Raw genomic sequence first — 19,257 nt, 5'->3', positions numbered from 1 at the left:
TAAAAAAAACTCACCTATTCACAGTTTTTGAAATGCCCTAAGCTGCCGCATGATGCCACCAAGGCCATGCCTATATAAGAAAGTAGTACATTAACTCATTCACTGTCCAGCCGTTTTCAGTGCCGAAATCCCGCTAATTGCCAGTCAGGCGTTTTAAAGCATTTTTTGTGATGTTTCAAGACCAGCAGAATATTGTGTTCTGTGACCATGGAAGCACCAAAACTACCAAAAGAAAGAGTAGACTCTCTTCTTTTACCAGGAAAAAAACCCCAAGTGTATTTGTATCTTTTTCCATTCTTTAATAATCAGCAATAGAACATGGCTTGGTTTCACCCAAAACACCCGTTTCCGACCAGCAAGTGGCGAAATCTTTTTGTGAAAAGTAACGTCGAGCAGAACGGTGACTTTAATGCAAATATTTTTTGCTTTTGTGACAAAAGAAACAACAAAAAAACCCACATAAAAACAAGACTGATAAAGATCTTCTAATGGCAAAGTCATAATTTCTTCACAGATATACAACTCTGAAAGGCGCCGTGAGCAACGCTGACTCACCGCATGCTTCGAGTTGAACATCAGTGATGTTTTTTTTTTTTTTTTTACGTGACGTTGCTCATTCACTCCATGAATCTTTTCTCACGATCGTGACACACATTTTCTACTAACTAGCGTGACCGTACATATATTATACATGCTAAAAAGCAGACTTTTTTTTTTTTTTTTTTATCCTTGGGGAAACACTTGGAAACTGTTTACTGCCTGCCTGCCTGAAATTACCCATCATGCCCCCTCAACCTGCTGCTCCTAAATGTCTGCAGATAACAGTGTCGGTGTAAAAACACTAACGAGCGTTCCGCCCTTTTTTATTTTTATTTTTTTTGGGTGTTTTGCGTGGAAATGTCAACGTGGCGTGGCTTGGCCTACAGGTGCACCCCGGCGCGACAGAAATAGCGAGAGGAGTCAGCGGGGCGTAAAGTGGACACGGGATTACTTCATGCGGCAGACGCGATGTGGTGACCTTTCATGCGGCACCCGAGCGCGCCGAAGTGCAGATAGAAAACACGTCTGGGACCGCCGAGCAGAAATATACGCACTGGTGCCTCGCCGTGTTCGCCTTAATTGAAAACTGTCACACATATCATTTGCAACGTGTTACGATTGTTACAAGTCATCTTATTTGATGTGTAATTGACATTTAGCTTAAGACACACCCTGGAAACACAACCCGGAAACAAAACCATTCATCCGTCTATTTTTTTATGACGCTTGTCCCCCAAAGTCTATTGTAGTGCGTTAGACGTTTGTTTTGACATCACGTATTAATGAAACATAGGAGGATTTGTGAATCATAAAACAAAATGAGTTTAGCCCAATTTTAGCAGGAAAGCGCAGCCGGAATGCAATAATGCTTTGATTCCATTTAATTAAAAAGAATGTTTTTTCACAAACCACACTCAGTTAGCGTCCTCTAGAAAGTTAGAAAAAAATTGCTTGGGGTGTGTTAAAAGTGATTTATCCTCTCCAGTTGGCTTGGAAAATGGTGGAGGCTGACAATTGTAAATGTTCAATATCTGCAATGGCAAATATGTGGTTAAGATTTTTTTTTAAAAATTGTATGTGTGCACCCTGCATTAACAAATATGATTCCTGGCACGATAATTGTTTAAAAAAAAAATAAAATAAATAATAATAAAACGATGTCTTTCAATCTTCAGGTTATTTGTGTGCAAGGCAGCTAAATAAGTGCGTCAAACCGCACGTTGTGCTGCATATAACTGACTCACAGTGTAATGATGAAGACAACTGGTGTGTGCCCTTTTCCAGACAGTTTCTGGTCTGCTCTTTCCATCATGCTTTTGTGGAGGTAAATCAGCTCTCTAACGTTTACAGCAGAAATGTTGCACTATACACGGGTGTCAGAGTACGTAGTGTCCGCGGGGCCAAAAAAAGCATTTTGATCAAAGTGGTCCACGCTTTAGTTTGTAGGTGTGTGTGTGTGTGTGTGTGTGTGTATGTGTGTGTGTTTGTGTGTAAAACTGGCAGCAGCCACAAGAAAAGTCTAAATAAATCTTAAAGCCCACACACCTCAAAAGCTGCAACAGCGCTTTTGCACTGCAGGCAGGCAGAGCGTTATTACACAACGTGACAATTATGGTGTTATTGTGTTGTTCTGTGTTCACTGGCGTTGATAACAGTCATGCTTCGCACATTATTACCAAGTTGGCTGACAGCTCTCAGCAAATAGTATCCATCAGACACTGGTGTGATTTATTTTTTTATTTTTTTTCCCATTAGGGGCAAGTGAAGCAGTGACCCACCAAATCCAGAAAAGGGCGTTGCCGTGTCAAATGATTGCGGTAAACCCCCGCTTGTTTGCGGTTTGCGCTTTATGAAGTCGCTCATTTGCATTTTCTGCTCTCTCTGCAGTGAAATAAGATGCCACAGTGCCAAGGCCCTCACTAATAGGAAAGTATTAATTGGTGTCAAGAAAGTATTTTCAAAGTGATGTATTTGGACTGAGTCTGACAGGGAGGAGCTGATCTTCGCAGCGGGGCCCCGAGATGTCAGGGAACCCGCAAAATGAGCATGGTTGTGTTATACCCAATTCTGCCTAGCAACAGGTTTTTGTCATATCGTTCCTTTGCCCATGGTTTTACCAGTCGCTATTGGAGCAGCACTGCAAAATGTCAGCTTGGCGAGAAGATTTTCCGCAGTTCAGTGCCTGTTTGAGAAACTTTATGGCCACCTCACTGCTCCAACAAGTCGTACAATTTACGCTATTCATGACAAGTTTTGACAAACCATACGGCGGAAGACCTGCTACTACCACCACTGATGAAAAGCGCAAACCACCGAAGCATCTGCTAAATCCAACTTTGTGGACGCTGTGTTCCAGTGCAACCCTCCCTTAGACTTGGGTTTGCCCGAACGCCTGCTCTAGGAGTTCGGCTTTTGGGACATCCTGTTTATACTTTCTATATAGAGATTGCTGCACGCTCGTTAGCTCGGATTGTCTTATCACTTATGTTACAATGAATAACTTCTTTTTTGTGCTTGTGGTGGAATTGCAAAGCCTAAGAGAGAGACTGTACTTTAGTTTTTGCTGGTATGCAGCCCTCTCATCATTTTTCTGGGAGGCCTCAGGCTAAAACATTGGCGTGCGTTGGACGTTGCATCTCACTCAAGTGTCTCCTCTGTGACGTAAAAAAACAGAAAAGAAAAGCTGCTCGGTTGCAGATTACATGAGCAGCCCTGTAGGCCATGAAGGAGCTGCTGGCAGCACCTCGAGGATCCTGACAACATCTCCAACCACTCTTTGGAGCCTTTCGATTTTGACTTTCTCTTCTCGTTCGGGTCGACGTCGGCTTCATTTTTATCCATGTGTCCGTCTCTTTGGAGGAGATAAAAGTGGGTCACATCCTCCCTCCCGCTCCTACCCTCCCTCCTCCTTCTCGGCACTCAATGGAATTAATAAAAAAAAATGAGCGACTAAATGCATTGATGCTGAGGGAGCCGGGGACGGATCGATGGCACATGCAAACACCTTCTGTACAGGAAAAACTCGACTCCCCTTTGAGTGCATCTTGTCCGCTTTTGTGTTGCCTTTTTTTTTTTTTTTTTTTCTCCCTGCGTCTTTCCTGAACAAGACTCATCGGGCTTCAGTTTTTCCTCCAGCTCGGTCTTTATCTAACATCTCAGCGCCGACTGCCTGCCGCCACAGCTCAATACTTCTGTCAGCTTCACCTTTTTAATGTGGTTACATGTCAGTCTACACACACACACACACACACACACACACACACGCAGACACACACACACACACACACACGCACACACACTGCAGTTAGTAACAGCGTTTGGAATCACAAAATACCAAAGGACAAATGATGATTTTCCAGTTTATTCTCAGTAACTTTCCTACAATTCACACATTGTACATTATTTCGGTAGTGTGATTGATTTTAATGCGGCACGGTGAACGAGTAGTTAGCACGTCTGCCTCACACTTCTGTAATCACAAACCACCAGGGGCGGAGCTACGCGGTGGCCAGGGGTGGCCACCCCCGCGGATGGGCCTCGATGTAGTGTTTTTCAGTCCGAAAATTTTCAATCACTAGCGTTAGCATTACGGTAATCTAATTGATTTCATACAACATCAATTATATTATGGAATACTCTTGTAAGCCTAAAAATCAATGTACTATATTAGAAAGGGAGTATCTTGTAGCCTTATAATGCTAATACAATAGCCAACTAGTTTTCTGTTTAAATAACATTTTAGTCCTTTTCAAATATTTCAATCGGATTTGATGCATTTTTATTTTTTAGGATTCCTTTATCTTTTTTGGGGGGTGCTAATTTCTTTTCTGATTTATGTGTTCAAATTTATTTGCTGGATTTTACTCCCATTTTTGAACATATCCCAAATTTTGCAGCCTCAACACAGCAGCTTCCTTATCAGCATTCCAACAAAGTCGTTCCCCCCCCCGTCCCCCATTGTCAGGCCAAACATGCTATTGATTTTAAAGATTATCAACCGTTATAAATGCTTGGAAGAATAGTGCTGAAAATTTAATTGTCATACCAATACACATTTATGCGTATGGCATGAAATTTGATCGGTCCCAGATTGGCCCAATTAGCCACAAAATTTGTGAAGTATAAATCCGAAAAAAATAAGATGCAATGGCACAAGATAAAAAAAAGATAAAAATACTTATTTGCAGTTATGAATATGTGCAAAGGCGCGACTGCAGCAAGGATTTGGATGCAGCGAAAATACAAAATGCTGAAGTTATTGTGGCTCTGATGCCATTCTTAAATCTGATTGGTTAAAGCAACGGGCTCATTGCGAATACAGTTTGTTACATCGAGCGGCACCGCTAATTCTGAAGGGGGTGCACATAGACGCTAAAATCTGCTTGGATAAAAGAAATCCAACATATACTTACTAGAAGTAGTGCAGCCAAGAAATGAATGCCGTGACCGCTTACCACTAACATCCACGCACGAACGGAGAGTTTCGTATTTTTACCTCGCTGGTTACCCTCATATGCCGTCATGTGCCTTAATGACCTAATGACAGTTGGTGTTGTTGGCCACGTGTCCAACACAAGGGACTGAAGTGTGATTCGATTTATTTGATGAAGGACACAACGACAGCTGGTTGATTCGATGAGGTCAATTAACGCCAACGCTGTAAAGTTATTTGTCATTTTGGCAGAAGCGGCCTCGGCAGTGGATGGAATCAGCCGCCGACTGTCATAAAAAACACGCTGAATGAACTGTTACCTCGGAGTCCAATAACTGGCCCGATGTGGTACATTAGTGTAGATTGTACCTTGTGGGGTATAAGACGACTAATACTCCTAACACTGAGTGATGGAGTAACTGGCTTCAATGTTTAAATGAAGAAGAAATTCCTTTCCGCGTGGATTTTAATCAAATGAATCACATGGAAACAGATTTCATGTACCTCGACAAGGAAAAGGTACGCGCATCGGTTGTTTGCGATGTTGTCGTCCAACAGGGTAGGTTGGATTCTCCCCACGTCTGCTCTGTTGTTTCCTGGCTGCTGTAAAGTACTCTTTGCCCTTGGCAAAACTGGGAGAAGCTCAGACAGACCATAATGATTTGGCCCGGGTCCCAAAAGCACCTGAAGAGGTGAGGCTTTGTCACGTAGGGCTGTCGGTGAAACTGGCTGTTGTTCTCGAACGGACACCCCACCCACGTTCGCGGCCAATATCTTTGACCATATCCTCAGCAATGTCCTTATCGTGTCTTTGTATGCCAATCCTCGGCCCCAGGCACGCCGCCGCCAGCTCTTTTCCCCAACTGTTTTGATAGCCTGAAGTCCCCAACCATGTTCCGTTCTGTCGTCCACCTTCATCCCCAGCAGTAGTACCTCAGTCATGTCTCCAAACATAGGCTCATCCTTGTTTCTTGCAATGTCTCCGGCCATCCGTGTCTCCCAACTACTGCAAATCCCCAGCAACATCTCATCCTCACCCTTGTTTCCAGCGATGCCACTTACCATTCCACAGCCGGTCCCTCAAGCACGTCTCCAACTAAGTCCCAATCTCAAGCAATGTCTCAACCGATTCTCCAAATGTAGCCGAATCCTTGTCGCCAAGTAGTCCCTTGTTTCTCAGCGACGTCTAACCGCTCACTTCCAAAAACATTTAGTTCCAATAATTAAGTACATTTTATACCATAAGATTAGTTTTGATACTGAAGTAGAGCAAATGTTAGATACTTTTAATCAAGTAAAGGTTTACAATTCTGTTCAGATACTCATTCATTTACCCAAGTGTTGGGTAAGATCTGCCCCATCAGTTCCTCAGCCATATCTCCCAATTAAATTCCCAGCAATGTCTCCACGTGCGTTTGCATCCTTGTTTCCTGCCTCGTCACAGTCCATTTTCCAAAACCGAGTCATCGTCAGGGTCTCCCAATAATATCTGTACCTCCGAGCATTTTCAATATCCACATCCTGTCCCTGATACGTTTTTGGGGCGCTATCACCTTGCCCTCCTGGCAGGCTCGTCCCGTTGCTAGGCTACAAAATGTGTCTCGCAGTTCTCTCACATTCCTTAGTGGTGAACGTGAAGCACAAGGTACTAAGCAAGGTACTGCCAAAGGTGTCGAAAAGACGCCGCACCTCATCTGACATCCTCACAATGTTGCCGAGATCAGTCTGTCCTCCATCATGGTGGCTATTTTACATCCCGCCCCTTCATTATTGCAATTGTTTTCGCCTATGAGCTTTGTTCACTGGAACACAATGAGTTCACAGGAAGAACATTTGCTACAATGGAAGAATGTACCTGCTGAGAAGGTTTGTCATTGGGGTTGATTACTATTGTGACAATTTAATTTAGGAGTTAGGGTGTAAAGCTTCTCATTTGACGAGTGCAGTGCGCCCCGAGTTCATTGCAGAGGATATGGCTCAGACTCAATAGGTGAAAATATGTATCGGGAAAGACCATTACCCCTCCTGTGTACTTTAAACACACTTAAGCGTATTAAAACCCACTTTGAAGACTTTGTAAACATACATGAACACATAAAATATCGTAAGTATAAAATGTAGAGAAAATCCCGTTCACATTGGAGTTTCTGTGTGTTGGATACAGTACGCAAGAGGCGGTGCCTGGTGCGTTGGCGTGCGACCCCAAGGAAGCCGCGTGGGATTGTCTGGTTGTGAGCTGTGGTTGACAGCAGCTCATGTGTGAGTGTGCTCGTTGTGTTGATATGTTTTGCTGTTCTGCCCACACTCAATAAACGATTGATAGCGCATCTGTAACCGTGGCTAAGATCTGTGACCTATTTTCTTAAAAAGATCAAATCTGTGATAGATAGATTTTGACATAGTTATAGACTTATAACTATAGATAGATAGGCAGGTAAGTAGGTAGGTAGGTAGATAGATAGATAGATATATACATTTTGACAAATAGTTATAGACTATTTACATTATATTGTATTCACTAACTATAGCTAAACACGTAAACTTTATTTCTTGAACGAATTGACTATTTCGTTTGACGTTATATTTTAGTTTCTCAATATGGGGAATTTTGCATTGCATTGCTCTCTCACCCACACAACTAAAATGCTGTCAAATATATTACAGATTTCTTTTCTGGCTGCTACAACACTCCTACACGCAGCTGAAATGTTCTCACACACACTACTAAAACGCACTCACACACACCACTGAGACACAGGTGCTACCAAAAACACTCTCTCGAACACGACTGCAATGCTTTCACACACACACTACTGAAATGCTCTCATACACAGGTACTGAAATGCTCTCTCACACACTGCCTAAACGCTCACATACACGCTCCTGTGACAATTTCACATCCGCTAATAATATTTGCTCTTACATAAAACTAAAATGTTCACACACGACTGAAATCTACTGAAATTTCCACTTATTTACACAACCGAAATACTCTCTCATGCACAAAAAACAAAAATTATTTCATACACAATTTATTTTACTTTTTTTTTTTATTTTTCCCGTTCACACACACCTGAAATGGTCTCACACGCGCTACTGTAACATTCGACCTCACTACTCAAACGTTCTCACACTCACTATTGAAACACTCTCACACACCACTAAAACGCATTCAAGCACACAACTGAAATCCTCTCACACGTTATACTAAAATACACTCATAATACACGGGAATACAAAGCTCGGTAGCGTGAGAGCAGTAATAGTAGTAGTGTGTGTGAAAGCGTTGCAGTAGTGTGTGAGAGTGTTTTTGGTAGTGTGTATGAGAGGTATCCTTTGTCCCTTCCGGCTCCATTTTGCTCTTCCTGTGGGGACTCCTTGCTCTCTCTTTCTCTCCCTCTCTCTCTCTCTCTCTCTCTCTCTCTTTCTCTCTTCTCTCGTTCCCTTTTTATTTTGCCTCCTTCCTTTTGAAGACAAAGGTCACGGTAGGTCAAGAAGCGCAGCGAGGAAGTTGTTGCGAAGAAAGATGGAGTGTTTGAGTCTCCAAGCGGGAACAGGTCGATGTGCCCTCAGCCGGGGTCCGTACGACAGCGGTGCACAATAATGGCGGTCCCCGCTGAGGGTTGGAGCCTGCCTCAAAAGTTCAGGGACGCTTGAAAAGAACTGTTGAAAGTTGAGTAAATTTAGCCGAGTAAATGTGACGTAAAGAAAAAGGGGGGGCAAAATGACTCTTATTTGTCAATAACCCCCCCCCCCCCCCCTCTTGCGGTTCTCTCACCGACAGTATGTGGTGCTGCAGAAGATGGCTTCCAGCAGTTTTTGCACTTATTCAAGGGTCTCTGTTCAGTTCACAGCAACAGCGTCATCCGAAAATGTTGCATTTCAACCCAAAGTGATGGCACACATCACAAAGATAAATCTCAAGACAGAAAAAAAAGCAATAGTAAAAATACAACCTAAATACATTCAGATACATCTTAAATAATACTGAAAATAAAAAAGAAACTAAAATAATAAGAAAAACAAATTGTAAAACTACAACAATAATATACAAATAACAATATTCTATATTGTTACCTTGAGGGATTGTAATCAGTAAAAGTTAAAAAAAATATCACTACACCAATAATAATAGTAATAATAATAAAGTAATAATAGTACAAATACACTAAATACAGTATAAATATAATATAGCAAAATTACAACAAATACATAACAAAAATTCGAAATAACATTAACCTTTACCATAAAAATGTCAGTTTTTCCTCTCCCAAAAGTGTAAAACAACCCCCCCCCCCCCCCCCAAAAAAAATAAATACATTTATCGGAAATATATATATATTTTTTCTGAGTTCGATGCTTGGCTCGGGCCTTCTTGTGGGGCATTCTGCATCTCGTTGTACTCCTTTCCTCAGTCCAAAAACATTTAGGCTCGTTGAAGACTCTAAATTATCGTCCATAAACGTGAATTATCGTCTTGCTCATGATTGACTGAGGATGTCACCTTGGTGGCCCCACCTCTTCCCCGATGTTAGATAGAATCGACTCCTCTCCCAACCACAGTGTAAGCAGGTACACTTTACCGTTTGATGGATGTACCTCCCAAAGTGTAACTAAACACTTGTCGTTTCTTTTTTGTTGTTGTTTTTCAGGGGGCGGGGTTGTTTTTTTGTTTTGTTTTGCTCTGTAAGGACTAATCCAATAACAGGCGCTTGTTAGGAGACAAGACGGCATTAAGTTGCTTCTTATGAAAATAAGAAAGTCTTCCGACGGCCTAGTGAGTCAGCAGTATGTGCGCAGAATGGCGCTGGCACCAAATGACTGAGAATGCATAACGGCTGCCGGAGAATGCGGGGGGGGGAAAGTCCAGCGCAGGATGTGAAATGATCTTTGGAAATATTTGGTGCTGTTAATGTTCAGAGCAGGATTTGATTAGAATGCAAAGGTGTAACTCGTTATGTTATTTTGCCGCAGCCGAAGAACATAAATTGTGCCGCACGCTATATGACGCTATAGAGATGCCAAAGAAGGAGTGATGAATTTCGTTGGTAATCATTTCTCAGGCTGATTTGATTCTTAAAGGCGACATAGTATGGAAAATTGACTTTTTAATGTCCTGTAAATAGTCGGGTCTCTAGAATGTGATGAAGTGCAGCCTCCACGAGGGAAAATACATTGCACACCTTTGCTGTTGAGGAGTATTCACTTCCTTCTTAAGCTGCCGTTCGGCAAGTAGTACGTAGCCGCAATTGCCAAGCTCTGCCCCAGTTGTCATGGTAACTCAAGCCATAGTTGGCCATTGGCTCTGCAATAGAAAAGAAAAGAATTGTCACCACAGTTGAAAAGAAAAAGTGTTTAAGAGGACCATTCATGTAAAAATGTGTTTTTTTTAAATGTCTTGCATACAAATAGTTGGGTGTCTGTAGTGCCCACACACCCTGCAAGTGTGACATTAAACTACCAAGTCAATATTTTGTTACCTGACTGTTTCTGAAAATGTAACCGTGAGTGAGCTGTTCTGAATTTCGCCTGATTGTGATGTAACCTTGCGGCTAATTTACATCATTGAGCCCCTGCGCGCTTCCTACGCACATGTTAGCTACATGGGGCCAAGATCAGCCACTTTCAAGCGACAACATGGAAGCAGAGCTGCGGTGTTAGCGCAGATTAGTCTTTGTGTCTGATAACTGACAAAATACTAATTAAATTTTTTTTTTTAAACTTATGTCATTTTAAAATACTAATAACTAACTAAAAAAATAATAATTCACTCTCATTTTCAATGTTATTTCCAGTCCCTATAATAAATCGAATTATAATGTATTAACAAAGTATTACATAAAATACATTTATTAAACATGAAATGTAGTTTATATATATACATACACACACAATGCAGTCGGGAGATGGGAGAAAGTTCTAGAAATCCAACCATCACTGCAGCCCTCCACCAGTCGGAAGCCTCTCCTCAGTGCGAGACACACGAAAGCCTGCATGGAGTTTGCTAAAAAAAAACACCTGAAGGACTCCAAGATTCTCTAGTCTGATGAGACCAAGATAGAACTTGTTAGCCTTAATTCTAAGTGGCATGTGTGGAGAAAACCAGGCACTGCTCATCACCTGACCAATACAGTCCCAACAGTGAAGCATGGTGGTGGCAGCATCGTGCTGTGGGGGTGTTTTTCAGCTGCAGGGACTGGACGACTGGTTGCAATCCAAGGAAAAATGAATGTGGCCAAGTACAGGGTTGTCCTGGACGAAAACCTTCTCCAGAGTGCTCAGAACCTCAATCTTGGCCGTAACTTTCTTTTTTAATAAATCTGCAAAAAATTTCAACAATTACATTTTTTTTCTGTCATTATGGGGTGCTGTGTGTACATTCATGTGGAAAAATATTGACTTAAATGATTTTAGCAAATGGCTGCAATATACATTAACATTGCGCTTCATATAGCAAAATAAAATTAAGAATTACCGAAATAATAATACAATTATAATAAATTTTATGATTAAATCAAAATTCTACCCAAATAAATGTGTGTTAAATGTGTTAAATTTAAATTCAATTCAATAAAAAGTAAAATTAAAAGTTATACAACTGAAGTGTTTTTGGATTTAAGAAAAGTTCAAGATACTGTAACAATTTAACTAGACTTTACACTGGTCTGATCGGCTTGATCAGTATCGGTCGAAAATGAGCATTTTATGCTGATCGGCTTTAATGTCGTAATTCGCTGATTGATCGGCTCCGCAAAAGAAATGTACTCTGCGTCGCCATCGTGTACAGTATCTTCGAATCCAAACGCTAGTTTATTTTTAGCCTTGGCGCATGTCATTTGACGTAGCGATGTAAATATCTGACCGCCAATAAAGTTATTGAAAAAAAAAAAAAAAACACGTAATGCCTGGATCAGACTACAAGACAAATTTGGTTTTGCACGACGTCAGACGACTGCAATAAAATCTTGTATTCCTATACCACCGCATCCCGTCCGTCTTTTACCATCACTGGGCTTTATCTTGTCAACGCAAACGCGACCACTCATTACCATGGCGACGACCACAAGACTGGATGGCGCCGCATGTATTATAAGAACAAAATGGGGGAAAACGTGTGCTGGTGGTCACCGGTGCTCAGGAGAGGACTTTAATTCAAGGACTGCTTGAGGTATGTTCATGTACTTTTAAGCCCAATTGTAACATTATGCACGGTTTGAACGTTTTCATTCAGTTAGTCTTTTGTGTACCACTAAAATGGAGTCCGCAGACCACTAGTTGTACTCTGACCACACTTTGAGAACCGTTGTGCAAGGGCTTGAACCGACTCGTTGACGCGCTTTATGGCATCATTAATATTACAGGATTCTTGATAATATAAATGATTGATGGGCCGGATTGAAGACTAGCCGTACTTATAGATCAATCAGTCGGCAGACTGGTTACCTATTATAACAAATGGGATAATCAATGGATCAATTCCATTCACAGCCCAAATGGAAGTATGCGCTTCTTTTCCACTGGAGCGTATTTGAGCAAAACGAGGCGCGTATGGCGTCGGATTTGCGCGTGCGTTTTTGTGCAAAGAGAGCGTCGGACGTGGCGTGACTGTTTATGAGGAGAAAGCGAAAAAGAAAGCAGCTTGGCGAAGGGACAAGGTGCGTTGCCTCTTTGTGGGGGGGAACAAAAAGCCATTCTGGGCGTAAACCCTTTGTCATGCATGTGGTCAGTCAACTCAGACTCGCGGTGCTCAAAAGCAGTTCGGCACAAACACACGCAGAATATCTTCATCCCCCCTCAACAAACACACACACACACACACACACACACTGGTGCTAAATTAATCTTCAAGGATCAAAATGAGGTCTTCTGATTGAGGTCCTTACAGTCAGAACCAGCTGTGTTCTCCGGTTGGCACGTGACGTTAAACGCGGCACGTTCCTCTCACGGCATCGATTCCCGATCCCGCCGCCTGACAACGCTGATGAGGCCACGCGAGGAGAAGCTGGCCGAAGGAAGGAGGCTCAAGTAATCCGTGTTGGAATGTGTGGTCAGATATGAGTGCAGAGCGTATTTGATAATGAATACAGAGCGGCAATTCAGCAGTGAAATGAGTGTCATCCTTTTACAGAAAAACTTTGGCTATGCGCAAGGGATAGGGATCGAGCCCTACTACAATTTTTGCGAAAAAATGCAAGTAATCCGCCATATGCAGAACGTCACGTGACCAAACCTGGAAAACAGGACAGCTGACTTCCTGTGTATGCTACGCTAGTGAGCACGGCTACCGATTGATGACGTGAGCCGAATTTGCTAAAGTTTTTGTTTTTTCTTTATGGCTGGTGTCTTTGGACAAAAGTTAAATACATGTGTATCATTTTAAATTCATTTAATATGGTCATCTTTGGTGACTCTGGTGAAATATTGTGTTAAGATAAAACGACGTTTAAAGTCCTAAAGACTTTTTCACGGGCCCCTTCGCCATTCAACCGAACCGGGAGGAAGTACTTAGACCTGTTTTGCCAAATGCGCATACTGTATACCAGATTGGCTCCCCCCACCAAACATATTTTAATCAGTGGTGCCTTGAGATACAGGTTTAATTTGTTCCATGATGATGCTCGTAACTCAAAACAGAAATCGCAAATCCTTTCCGCGTTGAATGTAATGTTTTTATTTAATTACCATATTTTACTGTTAAATATATAATGTATTTAAAATATCACTGCATATGTATTTAACTAATTATTATTAGTATTTAATTTTGAAATATTATTTTAAAAAATCAACTTTATTTTTTTTTATCCAAAACATGCGAGTTGTATTTATTGGTACAATATGTATATATTTTTTAATTGCTGTCATTTATTTAAAATACAAAAAACTAAAAATAAAAAATGCAATATAGTTAGTGATTTGGTGCATCCATCTGTGCGTCAAAATAGTTTTGCGATTTGCTTGTCTGTCTTGGCGCATGCCTTTGTCAGCCCCAAGCTTGACATTTCAAGGCCATGTGCTATTTTTTTAATTTTTCATTTTGGATCGGCTATGGGGCAGTTACGCTCGAGCCCTGTAAAATCTGCCCAGCAACAAGTGCGATGTGACCGTGAAGACTGAACACGTCGTCCAAGTCAAAATTTCTTCAAGAATTCCCCCGAGGTTAGATCAGGTGAGCCGAGCCAGGAGATCCACAGTGCAGCTTTTTCGCTCAACTCCTGCAGATTCCTCCTCCTCCTCCCTCCACCGTGGAGAGAGAGAGAGAGAGAAGGCGAGCAACAGCGATCGGACCGAGCAACAGAGTGAGCGAGTCACGCTTTTCAAGGCAGCCACAGAAGAGACGTCAAGAGGAGGACCTAACGAGAGAGAGAAAGAGAGAGAGAGAGAGAGAGAAAGAGAGAGCGAGAGGGAGAGGGAGGGAGGAAAAAAATCCTTCTCTCCGTTCTGCCGCCTCTCTTCGAGCATCCAGCGAAGTGGAGCGCGGCTTGGCACATTTCCGCGCCGCCTTGCCTGGCCATTCCTGCGGCGGGAGAGCTGCCCAACGGCCCATCCATCACTGACCACAAGAAGAAGAAGAAGAAGAAGAAGAGCACCAGAAGAACAGAAGAAGAAGAAGCGTAGTCGGGATGCTTAACAACCTGACTGACACCGAGGAGGGGGACGGGGGAGCGCAAAACCAGGGTGAGCGACGGGATGTTTCACGCATGCACATGCACACATACACGCTACAGTCTGTGCACGCGAGGCGGATTATATTGTGACATGACAAGTTTAGGTGGATGTTGCGCACAGCGTGCTGGCTTAGAATTGGTGGGGAGAGAACAAAATGTATGCGTGTGTGCGGCCCGCTCGCCCGTCGGCTCGCCCGCTGGCTCGCTGGCACGCTGGCTGGCTCGCTGGCTGGCACGCTGGCTGGCTCGCTGGCTTCCTCTTACTGCAAGGATGCTGTGACAGGAATAGTAATGCGCTCGGCCCGCGTGTACGAGTATGAGGGCATTACACTGGGCACACACACAAACACACGCGCCCGGCGCACATCATTTTCGTGGCGGGATTGTCCAACTCGGGATTGGGAAACTGCGGCGCGTGGGCCAAATGTGGCCCCTTGGGGGGATTTGAGGCCCGCTATGCAGTTATATAAAAACTGCGCGAAACAAATACTCTGCAAATGCTTTGACCGAAATGCATTAAGATACAATTGACTCAACTTTAACGTTTTTTTTTTTTTTTTAGATACAATATAAGCTGTTGTTTTCTATTTAATTTTTCCTTGTGGCAGTGAACTCAACTCATAACAAGCAGCAGTTTGGCAGAAAAAAAAAAAGAGGCTTCAAGCTGTTTATTGCCACTCCCATTCGAAGTTTACTGTCAAACTAAACATAAAGCAAAGAGAATTACGCATTGTGTATTTAAAACGACCACTTAGTTTTGCTTTAGAAGAGTCTGCTTAGCCTAATGCTCACAAATAATTGAAAATGCCATATATTGGCTACCAAATATGATCGATGTTGTGGTGTTATAACCCTTGAAGCAACGGAGATTTGATTACAAACATTGGAGTAACGCATGTAGACAGTGTATAGTTAATATAACAGTACCAATAGGCATATATTCTTCATCCTCTGGGAAGAGTGAGCAATGTTTCTGTGGCTTACTAAGGAGCTGAGCTGAGCTGTGGCTGTCCTTGCCCACATAAGAAGCCATTGCAGTACCTTCGTTGCTCCATTTTGTTTCACTTCAATCAAGTGGTGGGGTACAGAAAGCTCGCTTGTGCCTCAAATGTTGGCTTACAATACCAAGCAAAAATCCAACCAAGCGACGGCTCGTAACTCGAAAAACTTTTTTTTTTTTTTTTTTATTGTATCTTTTCATAAATGTAGTATCTATTACTGGTACTATGTTATCAACACAAGTAATTACGTGTAAATGTTGCTTGTGTATCTGTCTACCACGTTCCTCCACTATATCGCATATACTACTGACTTTAATGTTCTTGCATGTGGGAAAGGAGAGCCACAGTGGCCAAATTTTTTTTTTCAGTTCATCAAAACAGTAAAACACAAAAATGGAATCGGGGCGCACTCACGCAGGAGCTGCTGTCTGCCACAGCTCCCGTGCAGACACTCACACGCAGACTGTCAAACGTCATACGCCTCCCCGCTAGTCCCCGCCTCTTAAAACACATTCACTGCCATTGACGGCTTTAGAAGTCAAATATTCATGTTAACTGGGAAGGCTGGCAGTGAATGAGTTTTTAAAAAGCACCTCTCAAACGCATGTACACTATCATACATCATAGTCTTTTTTTAATGTATTTTTTATGGATCTTATTTATTTTATGATCTTTTGTGTTCACGTATGTTTAAATGTGTTTAACAAGTGTGTTTTATCGATCTATCTATTTACCGAAAATGGACCCTGATAGGAAATAGGTTGCCCCACCCCAGCAGCTAGTGTAAATAGTCCCGCAACATATGGCGCGCATGTGGACAGGCGCTACACACACACACACACACACAAACACACTCTCACACACACACTCGCAAGCCCACCATCTCCACTAATCCCCTTGCCCCCAGCTGTCAAAAATCACCAACCCCCACCCCACCCCCGGTCCATCCAATCCCCCGTAGGCCAACCTGTGGTGGTGCCATCACAGACTGTATGGCCACACACACACACACACACACACACACACACACACACACACACACACACACACGCACACAAAATAACAACACAGTATACTATACAGGTGTGACTAAATTCGCAAGCATTCGTTATAGCAGAATATGTTACAATTATCTGAAAGTTTCAGTTTCTGACTAAATAAGTTCTGTTTTTGTCTAAAATCCAACAAAATTCTTGACACCAGGCTCACACATCTGGTTACAAACAGTGGGATGGATCCACACACACACACAGACACGGGCTCATAAACACGGTGTTGTCACAATAGCAAAATTCTGACTTTGCTATACATGCACCTGTATCTGAAGGCTGATACTGAAACAATACCAGGAGGAAAAAAAAGTAAATAAAAATGTACTTGACTAAAATGTAAACATAAAAAGGTTTCATTCGCACAAATTGGTCAAATTATCTGACTCATGTTTCTTCTGTCCAACTCAGTTCTTATGAAAACTACACACATGCACACACACACACAAAATGAAAACGATACTTGACTAAAGCTTATAGATTCATGAACATAAATTTGTCACATTATGATTTACTTGTATGTATCATTTTCTCACCTAACAGGGTCTTTTATTTTTTATTTTTTAGACAATATAGAACTAAATTCTTGTGAAAACTGCGCACACACACACACACACACACACACACGCACCTACTCCTCCCGCCATCCTTCACATGTAAGCAATGTCACACGTTGATATTTCCTCTGCCGATTGGGAATTTGGGCTCTCGGGGATTCAGCGGGGAGTCAGGTTTGCCGATGAGAGCGCCGTCCGTGGCTTCCACCTGTGAGGGCTTAACGATAAAAATAGACCAGCAGCGGGAGCATGAATATTTAACTCGATGCGGGCATCTTTTTTTTTTTAAGATCACGATGGTGCTGAGATGGCGGTGCTGTTGTCGCTCGGTGTTTTTTTGTTTTTTTTTTTGGGGGGGGGGGGCGGTGTTGTATGCTGTGGCCTGCTTATTCAGTGGGGCCGATTCCAGAAGCTATTGGTGCACGTCGGCGCTTTTCATTAGTCAGCAGTGTGTCTTTAGCTGTTACAGGCTAATGCAAGGCAGATAACCTATGCAGAGCGGACGCCTCATACGCATCCCCGCCCTCGCCGTGTCTCCCTATCTCCCCGGATCCTCTCCTCATTTGCTCTCTCACACACACACACACACACGCACACACACACACAGACACACACACGCATGCGTTTCATTTGGAATTAAAGCTCCCGCCGCTAAGCTAGCCTCGCATCCGCAGGTATTACGGGCCCCCGTTTGGACGGTTACGCGCAATTTCTTGGCTAAAATGTGTGTCGGCAGCCCTTCCCATGCAGGCGTAATCTGCATTTACATTAGATTAATCTCAACACTGACAAATTAATCTCAAGTACCATGTACTGCGTGGTAACGTGTGACTGACTATTACAGTGAACTAGGAATGCAAGCAATTATTATTTTAATAATTGATTATTTTGTCAATCATTTTTTGGATTAATGGGTAAACCAGATTAAAAAAACATTTTAATTGCACGACGCTCTATTAAAAAACAGGACATTATTACCAATTGACAGTGCAGAAAATGCACAAACAAATTGATTATGATTCAGTTACTGGTTTGGTCCGTAACACATCAGAAAATAGGCAAAAGGGAGGGGGAGTTTAGCCTGGGTGGTTACGGAGAGTCTTTGCCATATTTGCATGCACATATCCAGTGGATTATTATTATTATTATTATTATAATTAAATCATCTATAAGATATTTATATTTCAGGGTAATGTTTGTAAGATGTATTTAAAATGATATTTTAAGCGTTTTGGGGTCATTTGTCATCTGGCATCTGTACGGACACCTATTGGCTTGGTTGCTCGAAGTGTTTTTCATAAAAATATTTCTTGTCATTATGACTTTACTTAGTTTCAGGCCATAGGAATGGGACTCTCTTTTCCTTAACATTAACATTTTAACATTTGTCCATTATATAATATTCAAATGGGATCATTTTCATTCATCATCCTCACAAGGCATCATTGTTGTCGGTGTTGTTGGCTGAATGCAAGAATTTTCAAGTTGGCCACTTTCCATTGGGCAATAATTTGCTTTAATGGGAAATAACACCTCACTGAACAAAACATCTCACAAAATGTATACTGTATATACTGAAATAATGATGGTTAAATGGGTTAATGGTGTACCTTCTGTAATCTAGCGGAAGAGCATTTAATTGTTCTGCCTGTCACTATATGTCATTGGCAGCGATGGATGAACAAAGACACATTATCAGTAGTAAATGAATAATAATTTGGGGGCCAATTAAGTGAAATTGGATAATTTGGCAGCACAGTGGTTGATAATCACTGGCTTAGTGTTTGGAGGATTTTCAAAGTTGGACACTTTCCATTGGGTATAAAATAGAAAATAATGGGAAATAACAGCCAGCAAAATAAATACATAAATGTATGCATATATATTTATGTATCTACTTGTTTGTTTGAATATCTGTGTGAAGACTGGAGCGAGCTGGTCCACGCAGACTTTGAGGCAGGATGGGGACGCATGGTCTGGGCCTGCCGCGTTGTTAAATCTTTTGTTGTTCGA

At 42.1% G+C, this 19,257-nt stretch overlaps 1 protein-coding gene across 3 annotated transcripts in view; it reads left to right on the top strand.

Annotated features, from left to right (window-relative positions):
* Positions 1-19,257, top strand: part of slc12a5a (solute carrier family 12 member 5a) — a 138,282-nt gene that overhangs the window by 28,502 nt on the left and 90,523 nt on the right. For 2 of the 3 annotated variants that reach the window (XM_061688958.1, XM_061688957.1), the window contains exon 1: positions 14,273-14,647. The exons of the other annotated variant lie outside the window; for it this stretch is intronic. In XM_061688958.1, the coding sequence (XP_061544942.1) occupies positions 14,593-14,647 (55 nt within the window). In that variant the 5' untranslated portion in view covers positions 14,273-14,592. Of the gene's footprint in view, positions 1-14,272; positions 14,648-19,257 lie in introns of those variants that run through there. 3 annotated transcript variants of the gene reach the window in all.

This window comes from Phycodurus eques, chromosome 10, assembly GCF_024500275.1.
Source record: "Phycodurus eques isolate BA_2022a chromosome 10, UOR_Pequ_1.1, whole genome shotgun sequence".
Lineage (NCBI taxonomy): Eukaryota > Metazoa > Chordata > Actinopteri > Syngnathiformes > Syngnathidae > Phycodurus > Phycodurus eques.
The sequence above is the reverse complement of the archived record's forward strand: the minus strand, read 5'-3'. Positions and strand labels throughout refer to the sequence as shown.